The following is a 17,071-nucleotide window of genomic DNA, read 5'->3' as shown; positions in this document are numbered from 1 at the left end:
GAGTGGCTGCTGACTTACATTGATGGGGGGCTACCGGCTCTTCACTTGGCTGATGACGGTGCTATCAAATTACTGGGCACACTGCACACATGCTGAAGAGCCAAGATGGTCAGGGATGTAACTCCAGGCTCTAGGTGTCCGTACGCCACTGACTGCCAGATGCTGGGATTGAATGACAAGGGATGGATCACTTGATGATTGCCCTGTTCTGTTTGTTCCCTTTGAAGCATCTGGCATTGGCCACTGTTGGAAGACAGGACTAGATGGACCATTGATCAGACCCAGTATTGCCATTCTTATGTTCACCATTTACATGTAGATATTCATCTTACTAAAGCTGCAGTCAACCTATGGAAGAGTAACTATCTCCCTTTCAGTTTCACCATTTCCAATTTAAAGTAGAACTGACAACAATGGGATCAACCTAATTTGACAAATTGTGTTATGAGACCCTAAGGTACAATGAAAAAATATATGCTTCCAGCCATGTGCTTGAGCTTGGAGATTTTACATAATTGTTTCCCTAAGTTTTTGTCTCTAATAAGCAAACTTTCAACCTCTATATGATTATCTTCACTAGTCCTTCCATAGAAACACTATAAGTAATGTTGACAATCCTCTTTGCCCTTGATCCTTTGGAACATAACTTTGGCACATGCAACACAAAAATAAATAAATACTGTACTGAAAAGGAAGTTGATTAGCACACTTTTTGCTACTTGTTTTTGACATCTTTCCCCCAGGAGGGGCATAGCATGTGGGTTCTGGAGAGCATTAATTAAGTATGGTCTGGGAGCATGGCATTAAAATCTGTATATCTTCTTTAAAGATTCTGAAAATGTTTGGAGGTGGCTTGGGCTAATCATGTACCACATTTCTTCTTCTACAGGGAAAGTTCTGCAGCATGTTATGCCTACCTTGAAAAAAAAAATTATGGTAGGTTGCAAATGTTCAATCTTGATAAACAACTAGGGCAGTTTGGTGCTGCTATAGCTGGGTTATGTAGCTCTAGTGAGGAAGTCATCGTTTATTAGCTCAAGTCTCTTTAGAAATGTGATCACACAAAGTAGTTAGGTGTTCTCTCAGTAACTTTCGGTAGTCAAATGCAAAGGCAATTTTAGGCATCTGCAATAAACAGCAACCGTCAGAACTCCACCCCTGGTATCATATGAACACTACAAGCTAGAACAGTGTTTCTCAAACTGGGTTCACCACTTGTGTAGGGAAAGCCCCTGGCGGGCCGGGCCGGTTTGTTTACCTGCCCCATCCGCAGGTCCAGCCGATCACGGCTCACACCGGCCGTGGTTCGCTGCTCCGGGCCAATGGGAACGGCTGGAAGCGGCGCGTGCCGAGGGAACGTACTGGCCGCCGCTTCCAGCAGCTCCCATTGGAACTGCAGCGGCGAACCGCAGCCAGTGGGAACGGCGATCAGCCGGACCTGCGGACGCGGCAGGTAAACAAACTGGCCCGGCCCACCAGGGGCTTTCCCTACACAAGCGGCGACCCCAGTTTGAGAAACACTGAGCTAGAAAAATAAAGTCATATTTTAATGGTATTTTTAAACTTTAATTGCGTGGGAGGCATTCAAAATACACTATCTGGCCTAGTGTACCTGCAATAACCACAGCATCTTGCTATGCTTACAATAGGAGACAAGTGTGTGAGAGACAAACATTGCATTATTAAACATGCCTACTCTACCTGTTTTATCAGTAACACTTTACTTGAGGATTGGATGCCTGTTAAATGAGGGATGAGGAAGGACTTTCAAAGATATTTCACGGTTGAGGTTAGTTTGTGCCATTTACTCAAATGCCTTTTAAAAGGTAATTTTGTCATTTTATAGCAGAGGAGTTGAGCCCCTGTAATCTTGCAAGCTTTTTTTTTTTTTTTTTAAATGTATTCCTTTTAGGACGATCTAGCAGAAAGTATGAAATGTCTTGCAGGATTTTGAACTGGTCATGTTGCTTAAGCTCTCCTGAGCTATGAAATACAATTGCAGCCGCTGCTTCCTGCTGACTTTCACAATATGATGGTCTGAATTTTATAAAGAAAAGTCACGTTGCTCTTTGGTAGAGCCTGGAACAAGGAGCAAGTGAGACACAAAATGAATCCTGATTCTCCTCCCACTTAAAATGAGACTAATTCAATAGTTACTCCTGATCTAAATGAAAACTAGAGCAGGTTGGAAAAAATAATTTTTTTCTTCAGTTTGCGGATTCATCACAATTGAAACATTCTGTGGAGACAGCTCATTTTTCAGTAAGTTCCTCCGAAACCCAGGCAGATTTCAAAACATGCCCAGGCTTTCAGAGTCACAGACCCCAAGGCTTCCAGGTTCCCCTGCTCTAGGATAATCCACCTGGTAGGCTGAAGGGGAGCTGGGAGCCTGAAAGTGCTGGCTATCCCAAGCTCTGGGGCTCCCTGCTCAGTTATGGCTGCCAAGGCATCCAGACTCGTGGTTCCCTTTCTTCCCACCAGGAAGAATTTATTCTGAAGTTATCTACATGAGACATTTCTATTTTTCTGTGTCACAGAATTTTGAAAAAAAAATTGTTTTGTTTTCAATCGGAGCAAAACCAAAATTTTGAATTCTGAAATCCCCTGTGAAATGGAATTCCATGCTGCACCCAGGAGTACTGAAAGCAGAATAATCAGGCCAGAAGCAGAGCTCTGCAAAACTTTCATATCAAGATCAGCTTTTGCCTGATTTCATTACAATCTCTCTCCAGGCTAGGTGAGAAGTGTTTCTAATCAGCTGGGTCAAGTTATGAGTGAATGCACTCTGTAAGCAGAGGGGGAAGAGTCTGATGGATATTCACTTCCATCAGACGGTTGTGACAAGAAAGCAGGCACAACTATGTGTAGTATTCACTAAGCTTTTTATTATTAATTATTATTATTATTATTCACAAGCAAGATGTGGAGAGTGAGTCAAAACAAATTAATCACCCAGTCTTACAAGGCCTCTGTACGTAGGGCTCCCATTGAAACCAAAGGGCTCATAGGCTTAGGCCCAAAATACACAGGACCCCTTGCAAACTAAGGTCCAGATCCTGCAAACAGCTCCTTGTGGATGGAAGCTCCTGGGCTTGGGCAGAATTCCATAGAAGTCAATAGAGCTCTACATTGGTGCAGGAGTCTGCTTGTGGGGAGCTATTTGCAGGATCTGTGCCTTAAATGGTCTGGAGTTTTACATCTCTAGTCACAGTGGGCTTTAAATGCTCTGAATTAACATGGAAGAATTGTATTTTCTTGAGGCGGGGGAAGGAGATATTGCATAAACACTGAATTGCTTACATTTGGAATAGAATATAGAGTTATCCCTACAGTTATTTTGTTAAAATAGATGCACAGAAGACATATTTATAAGCCACATTCAGCCTCTGATTGCGCCTGTGTAATCTCATGGAGACCTGGAGGCAAGAACTGGCACTGTGATTCTAATAATTATGTCTGGCTGAATTTAGCAAACCCTTGCTATATTTCTAGCCAAAGGTTGGCATTTGTAAACTGCCTGCATGATTAGTAAGATAATTCATGGATAAACACACTTATTGTTCATTCCAACCAGAACTCCTGGTGATATACAAGTAAATATCAGTAATCAGTGCTTTTATTTACACTAGGATAAGTAGATAGCCCTGTGATGTTATCCTCCCACATAATGATGAATGTAATTTTCACTGGAAGTCCTTTCAGTGGTGTTTTTCAGGAAAGGACATTGTTACTACTAATACTATGGTAACCCTTAGAACAGGGGTCGGCAACGTTTGGCACGTGGCTCGCCAGGGTAAGCACCCTGGCGGGCCGGGCCAGTTTTATTTACCTGCTGACGTGGCAGGTTCGGCCGATCGTGGCACCCACTGGCCGCGGTTCACCGTCCCGGGCCAATGGGGGCGGTGAGAAGCGGCGCGGGCGAGGGATGTGCTGGCTGCAGCTTCCCGCCGCCCCCATTGACCCGGGACGGCGAACCGCAGCCAGTGGGGGCCGCAATTGGCCAAACCTGCCGCGTCAGCAGGTAAATAAATTGGCCCGGCCCGCCAGGGTGCTTACCCTGGCGAGCCGCGTGCCAAACGTTGCCGATCCCTGCCCTAGAAGCTTCAAGACTGGGCCCCTCTTGTGCTAGGTATTGTATAAATATACAGCAAGAGATAGCACTGGTCCCAAAGAGCTTACAAACTAAGCAGACAGTGAAGCAAAGGACGGGAGAAATGGAGGATGAAACCGAAACAGAGTGCTTAAATGACATGCTTGAACGTAACACACGAAAACTGTGGCACAGCCAGGAACTGAACCCAAGTCTGCTGAATCCCAGTCCCGTGTTTCAAAGCACAGGCCATCTTTTCTCACGGTCATCTGCCATTTTTGCTTGAGAGGGAATTCCTCATCCCTCAGAAACCATAGGGAATTCTTTTACTAGTCTCACACTCACTTCTACCTTCAATTGTCTATATTGTTTTGAATCCCATTTTAACCTCTCTCCGGAAAGAAAATTACACCATGAGCTTATAATGGAAACAAGATCTGGCTTTTGTATCTTTCTCTTTGTAGCCACACTTCTGCTATGGGACTGGTTTCATTTGGTGCCAATTTCCATTTTGATGCCTCCTAACCAGACCGGACCGGTATGAACCATGATGATAAATGGATATTTTGTGAAGGACGCTAGTGAAGTAAAACTCTGACCTTCTCATTGTTCTATAATATAATTAGTTTTCTGCATACAGTCCCTCTAACTTGGGAGGAAAAGGGAGAATGTTCCCTGAATCAAAAACACTGAATACTGAAAAGGTCAAACTATTATAGTAGAAAGTCACTTTATACAGGGTATATACAGGATGTAAAAATTCCCAGAGTTTCACATTTCCAAGAGAGTGCCACGTCATTAGGAAAATGCACAAGAAGAAATGACGCGTGCCAAACCTGCTGAAGATTGGGTGGTGCACCCATTGTAGATACAAGCCTGACCAAAACCCCAGACTACAACATCCCTCTGACATTTGTGGGTGTTCTAAGTCCAAAGAGAAAGATAACCCTTACCTTTATAGTGGGCTGAAACAAGAACCCTGAAGAGTCTGGAGGCAATTCTAAGAAGGACTCAGACTGTCCCTTATCCCCCTACTCCTCCATTCTCAGGACAATTGACCTTAATTTAATATCCCTTTTCTCTTTTGGAGATGTAATTCACACATACATCTGCGACCCTCACATACCAAGATATAGGGCCAGATCCCAATACGAGACCCTACAGGCTTTTTCCAATGAAGTCAAGTACCTGTGGACTCAAATACTTAACTAAAGATATGTAGAATTTGGTTGCATGCCAAAACAGTGCTGTGGCTATGCAAATCTCTCTTAAATCTCCTTTCTAATCTCTTAACTGATTTAGTTACCTTCCAGCATAGTTCAGATTAAGAGTTCATGTTTATGAGGTTACACATTTTAATGACAAATACCTGAGGGTCCAGTCCTGGGCCCCTTGCAGAACTGGAGTAAATGGGATGTGCATGGAGGACTTCTGCAGAGACTGGAGAGAACAGAGTCTTCCCCTCTCCTGCACGGGAGCACCAGTGGAGCTACTTGGCAACTAACCCTGGTGACTAACTGCTGCACATTCTCTACAAGGAGCACAATTTGGCCAGAGGAGTCACCCAGTTGAGGATATGCCAACCACAGCCCATATCTCCAGCTTGCTAGGATAGTTCCACTGGAGAGAACATCTCTGTAATGGATGCAGACCGGAGAGGGCTTCCAGTGTGGTTCTGCTGTGAGAGGAACAGATAGGACATCAGCAGCTCCACTGTTGATTAGCCTTCTGCCTGCATCCTGGATGTTGTGGGGGTGGGGAAGCAAGCAGGATTTTACCAGAAGTAATGACTTATGCTCTGCTAAACCAACCTAGCACTTATGTGATTAAACATGCATGACTACAATACCCCCCACAAAAAACCAAAACAAAACAAAACCCAACCCAGCAACAAAAGACCAAACCCACCAACCACTCCTTCCTCTCATAGAATTGTTAATATTTGGAAATAAATCTCCACGCATAACCACAGAACAGGTTCTTGCTTTCTGAAACTGAGAAAATAAAACATGAAAATCCAAATCTCATTTGACAACTAATTTTACCTTTAATAGGACTTAGCAGCCTTTGGATAAAGTGATCAGCTGTTTCATTGAAATAATAAACGTTATGATGAAGTATTTTTTTTGAAACAGAATTAATCTTATTTCCAAAACCTGTAATTTTTATACTGCTTATCATGCAGAACATCACAGTAAGAGTCTTCAGAGAAATAAATGACTCAGATTAAAGTGCTTCTATGGAAATATAAGGAATCTCTCATAATATTGTACTTGGCATGCAAGCAAGTTTCAACGGCTGTTTGATGGATTTTATTTACATAAACGTCAATTTATAGAACCAATATATTGGGTCGCTACAAAATCTAATATAAATAGAAATATTGTGTGTGAATGTTTTAAGGTCCTGTTAAAAGGCCTGGTTTTTTTTTTTTTTAAAGTTCAGCTACTCACCTGCAGAGTTGGAAACCTGTAGTGTTTTGCTAATCATACAAGAGAACCAAAAAAGTGAAATTTAAGAAACATAAAATTGAAATTGACAGTGTAGTTCCATTGTTTATGAATTTCATTCAATTTAGAGAAAAAGCATACATGATGAAAAGTAAATTATATTTTTAAGTAAGTTTATTTTAACAATCTAAGGTGTTACCAGGACCACAGAAAAGTTTTTGTTTAAAAAATAGATTTTTATCTTGACAACCTCCCTTTTGATCAAAATGGGCCAGATCTGCAGCTTGTATAAACTGGCATAGCTACATTGACTTGCTAACTTGCCCTAGCTGTGACTCTGACCCGAAATACCTTTAGCAAGGTTTCTGTGTATGAAATTCGTTTATTTGATAAGATATAAATTGAGTCCAGCTTTAAAACCTGAGTCAATAAACCATCTAAAAAAGTTAATGCACAGTACAGCTAATATCTCAGAATTAGCATAAAAAAAACAAAATATCCTTCCATTAGTCTCATTTTTGTCAAGTCTAGAGACTGCTCAATTCTTTTTTTAAATCATTCAGATTCAACCTTGCATTAGATTCCTGTATGCATTAGATTCCTGAATGTGGATAGAACCTATTATTAATTATTAGATTTCCCCCCCGGTATATTCATATTTAAAGGTGGACATATTCAGGATATGTTAGGGGATGAATGTGTTAAACATACTGAATAGGAGGACTGTGGGCAAGGATTGTGTAATAACCTCTCAGCATCTAGAATGAGATATCTGAGGTGCAAGGAGACATCAACCTACACAATAAGCCACTTCCTGAAGGTGTCATTTTCCAATTAAAATTTCCAGGGGAAATTGGAAGCCAGTAGAAAAGGTAAACATTGCTGAGTAGTGAAATGGAATAGGAGAAATTCAAACACTTGAACAGATTTGGGATAGAAGTCTGATTTTAGTTACACGAGAAGAAAGCTTTTTTGATTAAAACAGGGATCCAAGAGTGATAATGGCCTCTTTTTACCCAAAGGCAGGTCTATTTTTTAAGCAGAAATTTGCAAAATGTTTTCCCCCCTTGCAAAATTGGACAGTTGTGTTCACTTTGAAACAAAGCGTGTAAATCAGCACTGCTCTATTAACATCAAGGGAACTATACCATTTTACTTCAGCTGAGGATCAGAACAAAAATGCAAGTCCCTATGTGACAAGATACAAATAAATAATAATAAGGGCTGCCTCAGCAGGGGATTTAAGGAAGGGGCTTGTCCTCTGGGGAGGCATGGCTGAAAGGGGCTTTTTCTGTGGCCTCTGGGGACTACAGCCTGCTGCGGTCCTTCCTTTTGTGTAACTTCTTGAGTTCATGTGTTTGAATAAACTGTGCACTGAGGCAAGAGCCTCAGACAGTATTTTGCATGGCACTAGTTCTTTCCTGGGCTGGTGACACGTTTCCTCACACTTTAATTGAGGCTTGCCATTTCTTCATGAATACTTGGCACAATTTCTGTTGCTAAGAATATGCCACTGCTTACATTTGCCATATACTCCTCATTCTGCTTCTCTCTTCTCACTTATTTAAAAATAGGATTCCCCACCCCCAAATAAAACCTTGCAGATTTGTACTAAGGTTGTGGAGGAGCAGTTTTCAATAGCTAAACCAAAAAATGCCATCATCGCTCATGTAGATTGGTTCGCTTGGAAAACGTGTGCTGCAGTGTCTGCAAATTAAAATAAAGAGTACCTGACAAACAGTAAACAGTGCTGTCGTTATGACCTAAAAGAGCTGTCCTACCAGTTTTATCCTTCAAGTTCAAACGTATGAGATCGCATCCAGAACCTACTCATGCTGCTTGCACTTCCTCTGATGTTGAACCCGAAAGCGAAGGTCACATCACAGCTATAGGGTTGCAATCAATGCCTCTGCATGAGCGTAAGTTTAATTTTAGCTCATGTGAAACTGAAATACTAGTGCAAGAGAGCTACTAAATATTAACTCCTAACAGTATCTGGAGGTTAAGTGATGAAGTGGTGCAATTTACACCCTTTATGGTGTGCAAAACATGGGCAACGCATGTATAGAAGATGGAAGGGGAGGATAAAAACCCCAGAAAAATAAGACTATAGGGTAAAGCAGGGCCCTGTCCTTCTGCTTCCTTCTCTTTCTCCCCTCCCCTGCCACAGCCTCTTTGCGTGCCAGTTACACTAGTTTTGTATGTTTACTGATGCTAAATAATGGCCAACTACACTCTTTCACCACTAACACTGTCCTAGTCCCTGGGTTTAGCAGGGGGCCTTGATGAAATATATGTTTTTTTTTAAAAGCTGTGTCTTGTAGCATCATGCAGGCTGCTACCAGACTCCTCCTCCAGGTTCGCTCTGTTCCTTGAGTCTCTTCCCCCTGTATCCTCTGCAAGTAAGTTTCAGGGTGGCAGGGGAGGGTTCTGTGCCCAGGGGAAAGCAAAGAGAAGGGCTGGGACCAAGGCATGAATGCCCAGCAGCTGTGTCAGGTCTATTTTCTCAATAGGCCAGGAGAAGAGATGGGGAAAAACACAACCCTCCTGCCAATAGGCTTGACCCTGCTCCATTGTAGTCAATGAAAGTTTTGTTATTGACTTCAGTGGGAGCAGGATCAAGCCCAATAGGAGGAGGATCCCGTCCACCTGTTGGCATCCACATCAGAAGATGCCTGCTGCTCCCTCTTCCCTGACCTCTGAGGAAGGGCGGAGAAGTTCCCTTAGCCTCCATAGAGAACAGAATCAACTGAGAGTGTGTGAAGAGCAGGGGGGAAAAAAACAGAGAGAGGAGAGAGAATGGGTTGTAAACTGGAACAGGTGGGGCTCTTTTACATTTTGTCTCCGGCCCTAAAAATCTTGGCTTGAAGTCCGGTCACATCCACCAGAGGAATGTATGAATTACACCAGCATTTGTAAGTAACTCAGAGAGATTTTCATGGGAGTAGCTCTTGCTTTAACCAAGTCTGCAGGAACAATCCTCTGCCTTACTGAATGCACTTCCTATGGTAATACCCAAGAGCTCACCATGGTCACATTGTGCAGCTCTTTTTATGGGTGTAGAGGATGAAATGCTGTACTTTGAGGTCTAACCATATTAATCTATGTAATGCAGCAAGGAAATGATTTAATAAACAGTGATAGGAATATGCCACTGCTTACATTTGCCATATACTCCTCATTCTGCTTCTCTGCTTCAGAGTTTACCCTGAAAAATGACCAAATGTTCTGAAAGGCCCGGTGGGACCATAATGTATCAATTTTAAAGGATTTCCCAACTGTCTATAACTGAGTCAACTAAGATTTGTTAACATGGAAGCATTTTTCTATTTATCTGGGCAAATTGAGTTTCTAGGTACTTATACCATACTCATCACAGCAGAATGCAAGAACCTATTATGTCAACAAGTATCTGAGGGTAATAAATTCATCACACAGATGAAATTCAAGTTTAGGAAAAAGGGGCATGGTTTCTTCCAAGATGGACAAATAGATCATGGATGGAAAAATCAGATCAACACTGTTTTTTATGTCTGAACATATAACTTCCTTCATTAAAAGCAGAAATTAATTTAATGTGGGATTTTTCAAAGGAGCTCAAAGTTGAGATAGTTCCACTCCCATTTAAATTATGACCAATAAGCAAAGCTAGGCTAATGCTGAGTGCTTTTGAGAAATACTACCCTTAATAAAATAAAACTAAACAACGCTAGATAGATTTTTTTTTAAATCTTTTTTCTTAATGTATCCCTTATGGCACTATTCTCATAGCACTTCATTTTCAGCCGAGCCTTCATTTTGAAGTCAACAACTTTGCACTCAATTCAGCAAGGCTTTTAAGTATTTGCCCACCTTTAAACTCATGAATAGTCCCATTGAATTCAATAGGATTTCTCATGCGCTAAAAGCTAGGCACATACCTAAGTACCTTGGTGAATGGAGGCCTAAAACAGGGAGCATGACAAGCCTTCTCCTTGGAGTCTCTTCATTGCTTTGAAAGTTATTGATCATGACTGACCAGGCACACTGCAACATGCCCAACACACACAGTATTTCTCCCAGGGAGTTTTCACTCCTCATTTAGGCAACAACCCTGAGGCCAGCTTCTTCCAGCTGGCCCATTACAGTTGGTCCTGCTTTGAGCAGGGGATTGGACTAGATGACCTCCTGAGGTCTCTTCCAACACTAATATTCTATGATTACCTTCCTCACACCCAACTCTGCCCAGACTAGCAGCAAACTGAATTCTCCCAACGAACAAAAACCTGGAACAAAAATCTCCACAGCATTTGTCCGTCTCTCCCCCTCAGGAGTTCCTACTTGGGTGGGGTTTTCAACGGTCCCCCACGTTTTAGAGGCAGAGTCAAACAAGCTCCATCTTCTTCCAAGCCTAGGAGAAGCTAGAAGGCAAGTAGCTCTCTTCCAACCAGTGTCCTGCCCATGATGAAGGAATAGGTAGATTATATACTGGCCTCCTTCCCAGAATGTGTCCTGATTGGCTGAGAGAGGAGACAGTGCTGCCCTGTTCTATGCTACAAAACTCCTGGTTCCAGGCCCTAGAAAGATTAGTAACCTTAGATTTTTCAAGAAACCAATTTTTACCCTGTGACCACTTGCTGTCTCCCAGTATCTGCTTGTCTGGCCCAGAACTCCTGGAATGGGGATTACCTGGCCCCCAAGCTCCCCCCTCTGACTTTAAAGAGACAGTATACCCAATCACAGTGAGCATATCCCCAAACAGATATTAGCAGAGGGATAGATACTATACTAAATATCACAAGGATTTCTTTAAAAACAACAACAAAAAACAAACAGGCAATATATGCACAGAGATCAGTGGGAGTTTTCTCTGGCTCCTGCCTATGAAAGGGCTGCAGGATTCGTCCCAGAGGGAAATTCAAAAATGAACAGGCAAGAACTTAACAATCAACAAGTCTTCTTATATAAAATGCCTGAAGTAACTAGAATAATGAACTAGTGTTGCTGAGAAAGGAACAACTGAAAAGTTCTTGTACCACAGGGGGTCCATTGTCTTGTTAAATTATTCAGGAATTTTTATGACATTTAGAAACCAACTGGACAATCTTTTCACTTGCTGTCAACATTAATGGGCTTTGTATCCGTTAATACAAGAGCACAGAAAATATCTTTTCTTAAAGTGATTTGAATGCTGGTTTTCCTGTATTATTAAATGAGGAACTTCCTGGGAATCATTTGCTCAATGGATACTGTTAAATGTTCAGTGGTTTAAATACATGGAGTATTAGAATTGGGCCCACTAGAATCTGGGTCTGTCAGAACATTCACTGTAAGACTCGGCTTCAGTTAGTGAGGTGGAACCTCCCCCCCTCACCCCCGCAGCCTCCACAGTGAAGTTTTACCTGTAAGGTCTGGAGAGACAACATGGTCTGGATAGGAGACTGGGAGTCAGGCATATCAATTATTTTCCGACTATAATCCTCCATGCCCTGCCACCAACAGAATTGGCTGGCTACAGGGGGAAAATGCACAACACAGCACCTGTGTAGATATAGTAACCAAAGCCCTTCCCTGCAGGCCAGCTAGCTGCGGAAATCACTGTGTGCCTTGGAGGTGCAGTATCTCCTGGAGCTCCCACTGCAGTGCAGATCTGCAAAGTCCTGCTTAACCTCTGGCCTCCTTGCCTGTGTATTTGGGTAATTTAACCAGAGTGGGCAGAGCTGGTGATAGACTCCTTCCCTCCCCTCATAACAGCGAGTCAGCATTTTCCCTGCCCTTAGCTCCTCTAGTGATAGACCCAGAGAGCACTGAGCAACTGTCAGGAGAAAGGCAGATGGCTGCTTCCCTGTCCAACAGCAGCAGACACTCACAGGAGGAACCCAGCATGCAGACCACATACATGGGAGAAGAAGCCTCTGTGTGGGGAACAAGGGAAAGTTAATGGAGTAAAGGAGAGAGAGAGAAAACTGATGAAGGGGGGGGATAGAGAAGGCAAGGAGGAAATGGAGAATGGATGGAATGTAGCAGGAAGGATTTATACATCTGCATTGAGTAACTGATGGGTGTAGGAGGAGATAATGCATTTGTTGTTTCCGAGGGACCACACTTTGGGATTCTATGCAAATTTGCATATTAATTTATACAGAAATGTCTACATAGAAATTTCTTTCAAGCTTTTTCCTGAGCCCCAGTAGGCAGCTCTTCTCCCCCCCCCCCCCCCCCCCCCGTACAATCTAGTGCCTTAAATGAAAACCTCAATCATAAGTTATTACACTGACAGCAAAGTGCCCAGTTTCCCTTAATATGCAGCCCCATGTTATTTTAACAGTTCCAAATTCCACACTAAAGATTAATATTAAACAAAGTAGGCCATAATTCCCTAGCCCGTACGGCACTGAACTGTAATACGATTATAAATTCCAGTCATTTACTGGAGTATTCCGAGAGGGTTGTTCATTGCAAGCAGGATTATCTTTGGCTACAAATATTTTGTGTAAAGAGCTGATGAATTTATTCCTTTAATTACAGCCTCTCTTTTAGAAGACTCCAGAAGAAGAGGTAAGGGCATAAAATCAAGGATAAGGTGTTTGAGGGCTGCCAGATGGTAGAAGACTATGGAATATTAATTTAAAATAAAGAAAGAAGCCAATTTTGAAGAATAAAGGACAGAACTCCAGTTGAGAAGGCAGAGATCTACTGCAGTTCCTGAGTGGATAAACTATATAGTGAAAGGCCCCTTAGTTTAAAGATACAAAAATTCTACTGTCTATCTTAATTTTAAGCACATGGTTAGGTGCTTTCCTGAATCAGAGCCTACATGATTTGTAATACAGACCTGCTAAATCCTTGTTTGCTGGTTGGCTAGTGTCGTGTTCCCCTGAATCCATCCAGATGGTGCTTTGCTCAGGCAATGTGTACTTTGTTGCAGGTATCAGACTGTAACACCCAGTAGCCACTGCTCACTCCAACTCTGCTTGTCTTTTGTATATTATTGACTTCAGGCCTGGCCTTAGAAAGTCCTGCAATGTTTTTCTTTGCTGTGGAAGATGTAATTCCCCCTTTCCAGGTTGTGCACAGAAGCAGAGAGAACATTCTGTGCATATCACCTACTCCCTAAACACAGATTCGCAGGCAAAATTTCTATCCCTTAATCAATATCTGCTCTTTGAACTCTGCCTTCCTACTTCATTTTTTGTTTGTTTATTGGGATAGCCTCTTGTTTGGCTTAAAGCTCCTATCTAATCAATCCTTGGATACGTTTAATATTAGGTAGAGATGGGAAACAGATAAAAACCCTCACAACACATGGGGAAGTTTAGATCTGAATCCAAACGTCAAGACTCAGACCCCTCTTGAGTATTAACATATTTCAGACCATTTCAGTTAGTCACATGACAAGAAGAGTTAAATGCACTAACTTACCACCCCACCTCCTGCAGAGTGAACCAGCACAGACATGCCTTCTCTTAGGTTGGCCACTTCAAAGAGCATCATGTAAGCAGTTACAAAGTTCATAGGAAAGGCAGCAGCTTCAGAAAAACTCATGTCATCAGGAATCTTGTAGACAAATTCTACTGGGGTACATACTACTTCAGCCCATGCGTTGTAGTTTACGAAAGCCATTACTCTGTCTCCAATCTGCAGTAACAGAAAGAATGACATTGAGATTATTAGGATAGTAAGCATGCACATCTGAATGCTTACAAAATGCTATAAACATTGAATCCATGAATAACTGTATAAGAATATAAGTGACATGACCAGAGGTTCTCCCACCAACCTTCATGGATGACAGGTTGTCCACAGAACTGCTTCTGCCACAGTGATTATGAAGCACCAATGCTTGTTGCAGCCCAGCCTTAGGCTCTTTAGGATTTCCAGGGGCTTTTTGGATCAATTAAAATTTTTACTTAAAAACAAAATCACAGCTCTGCTTCAGGTCTTTCTTTGCTGGTTTGTTTCTTTGGTGAAAATTTAATCAGGATTAAATTTGCAGGCAATACTAACACTGGAAAGGTAGCTAACACAGGAGGACCAAACTACAAAGTGACATCAAAAGATTTTAGCAGTGGGGTGTCCAAGCTGCGAGGGGAGCTTTGCTACTAATGAAAGCAAGTCCTGCATGTGGGAGCAGGGCTAGGAGAGCACCAACACAAAGCGAACGGACATGAATAAGCAACCCCATCTAAAAGGGAGTTTATTTTCACCTGGCCTTCCTAATCTTAAGAATTTTTCACAAGCTACTTTTCCAGGCAATACATTTGCTGAAGGGGAGGTGTGGACATCAGAATGGGAGGCCTTCTATTTTAAGAAATAAACCACAATATGAAAGTTTGAGAACCAATGATTTAGCCTTTTACTTTAATGCTAGCATTATCTGTTTACTTTGTAGTTATATTATTCTAAGTAGATATTTAAACTGCCTTTGCCTGCTGGAGATAATCAATATGTGACAAGGATCTTAACTACTGAGGCTACATTCTGCTCTGAACTATATCAATGTATTTCCAGAGTGACTCCCCTGAAGTCAGTATAGCTACCATGGGTTTAGACCTTTGTGACAGAACAGAATTTGAGCCTATAACTTTAAAATAGGACTTCAAACATCAACCTTGTGTCCTTCGGTTCTTATGCCAGCTTCTAAATCAATCAGCTCCCATCTGCAGGAATTAAAGGAGCAATGCAATCTTCTTTTTTCCTGCAACTGAAGACCCAATTATGATAGAAAAAAATATATACACACACTAGTGAAAAACGCCTTCTATCAAATACAAAATGGAGATAAGATAAATTTGAAGATGGAGTGAGATTATATTAGCCACATTAAGTGCCTCTTGGGGATTGGGCTGAAGTGCAGGCACATCAATTTCATACATTTATCTAGAGGCCTTCATTGCAGTTTCAGATTCTGAGAATTCAGACAGCAATTCCGCATAGATAGCCAAGAATAATAATATGAATGTCTGAAAATGTAAGGCAAATTCTCCTCACTTGCACGGGTATAGGAAAACTTCAAGAAGACTACACCAGGGTAAGTGAGAGCAGAAATTGGTCCAACGGGATGACTCATGTGACTAAGGTGAGCAAAGTTTTGCCTCTATGCATTTAATTCTCCTTTGCTGTCATGCTTACAAAAGAAAACTTGACAATGATTAGGCAGCTGGTATGCTGAGACAGCTGCCTTAGAATACCTGTTTACAGTGCAAAAGCATTTTGGCCTCTCAAGATGCTTTCATCTCTTTGGCCTTGGGATACTGTAGGTTAGTTAAAATTTAAAGTGCTGGTGACAGTTCTGAAAGGTTTATATCTTGTTGGATGAAGTCGGTGAACACAACTGCATTCCAATTTCACTGAAATTCCTCCTTCTTTTGAAAGGGTCCTTCATATTAACAACAGTTCTGCTGTTTCCCTTCCACTGTTAAAAAGGTGCCTACGTTTTAAACATACGGTTTCTGCATAAGATTAATTGGCACAAGATTTTAGCACTTTACAGTATATACTTTATTACAAAAAAAAAATAGTTACAGAACTGAAGGGGTAGAGCACGGAGGTCCCTCCTGCCAGGTACTGAGGATGCTTTTACTATATTTTATAGTGTTTAACCAGCATGTCACTTCAGATCTTTGCAACTGAGCACCGCCACTGGAATTAAGAGCTTCTTAAATGGGAAGGGCCCGATCCTGTTTCCTGTGAAGTCAATAGGAATTTAGCTATTGATTTCAGTGGGAAGTAGGAACAGGCCCTTCAACTGCTGTGCTAAATGATGGTTTTTATTCAACGCGGAGAACATTTTTAGAAACCTCTATCAATGAGGGTTGCCATTAGAAGCCTGGATTTGTCATATTCTCAGGCAATGAAGAGACCCATTAAATTCCAGTTTGGCTATGCCAGAGATGAAAGGCTCAGTTCAGTTGCAGACGCATGCCCATGGGCCGAATCCTGCTCATATTAATCCTCCACAGCATGGAGTCCCAGTGACTTCACTGGCATTGCATGGAAATGGAGTCCACTTATGGGGAGAGGTGTACAAGATTTGGGCGTTAACCTTTGGCCTTTTTGACCCTGCACACAAAGATGCCAGGTTGTGACAAGTGTGGAGCAAACATCAGCTCTCTCTAATTTTCATATACTGATTTTGACCTGAATGGTACATTTCCTGATCAGTGTATTCATATTTGTGTGTTTCAGCTTTCTTTATGGTCTCAGGTCTCTCTACTAGATAACCCAGCCATTGCTGTCGTTATGTAAAATATGTCTAAAAATTACAAAGCCTTGTTTTAATTAGAGGATGGTTCTATCAGAATGAGCATGATCCACCCTGTTCATATCATGCTCTTGATCACGACTTTTAAAGGAGACCCAATATAATCAGTCAGGCATAATGATATTCAAGCAAACATTCATATCCTATAGCTGTATGATTTCCATTTCAAAAGGATTAGAGAAGTTTAGACCAAAAAATGCAGACAAAAATCTAATCCAAAGCAGAATCTCATTATACTAGTTCTATACACTGGATTATTTCTCCTCAGCTTTATACAGAGCCTAACTC

At 41.8% G+C, this 17,071-nt stretch overlaps 1 protein-coding gene across 1 annotated transcript in view; it reads right to left on the bottom strand.

The window, feature by feature from the left end:
• Positions 1-17,071, bottom strand: part of LOC112109690 (synaptic vesicle membrane protein VAT-1 homolog-like) — a 43,885-nt gene that overhangs the window by 13,610 nt on the left and 13,204 nt on the right. Inside the window, exon 3 of the mRNA XM_026663608.1 lies at positions 13,942-14,157. Coding sequence (XP_026519393.1) covers positions 13,942-14,157 — 216 coding nt within the window. The remainder of the gene's footprint in view (positions 1-13,941; positions 14,158-17,071) is intronic.

The sequence above is a fragment of the Terrapene carolina genome, unplaced genomic scaffold (assembly GCF_002925995.2).
Source record: "Terrapene carolina triunguis isolate 2854851 unplaced genomic scaffold, T_m_triunguis-2.0 Scaffold33891, whole genome shotgun sequence".
In the NCBI taxonomy this organism is placed as follows: domain Eukaryota; kingdom Metazoa; phylum Chordata; order Testudines; family Emydidae; genus Terrapene; species Terrapene triunguis.
Note: the sequence above shows the minus strand (reverse complement) of the source record. Positions and strands in the feature narration are given on the sequence as shown.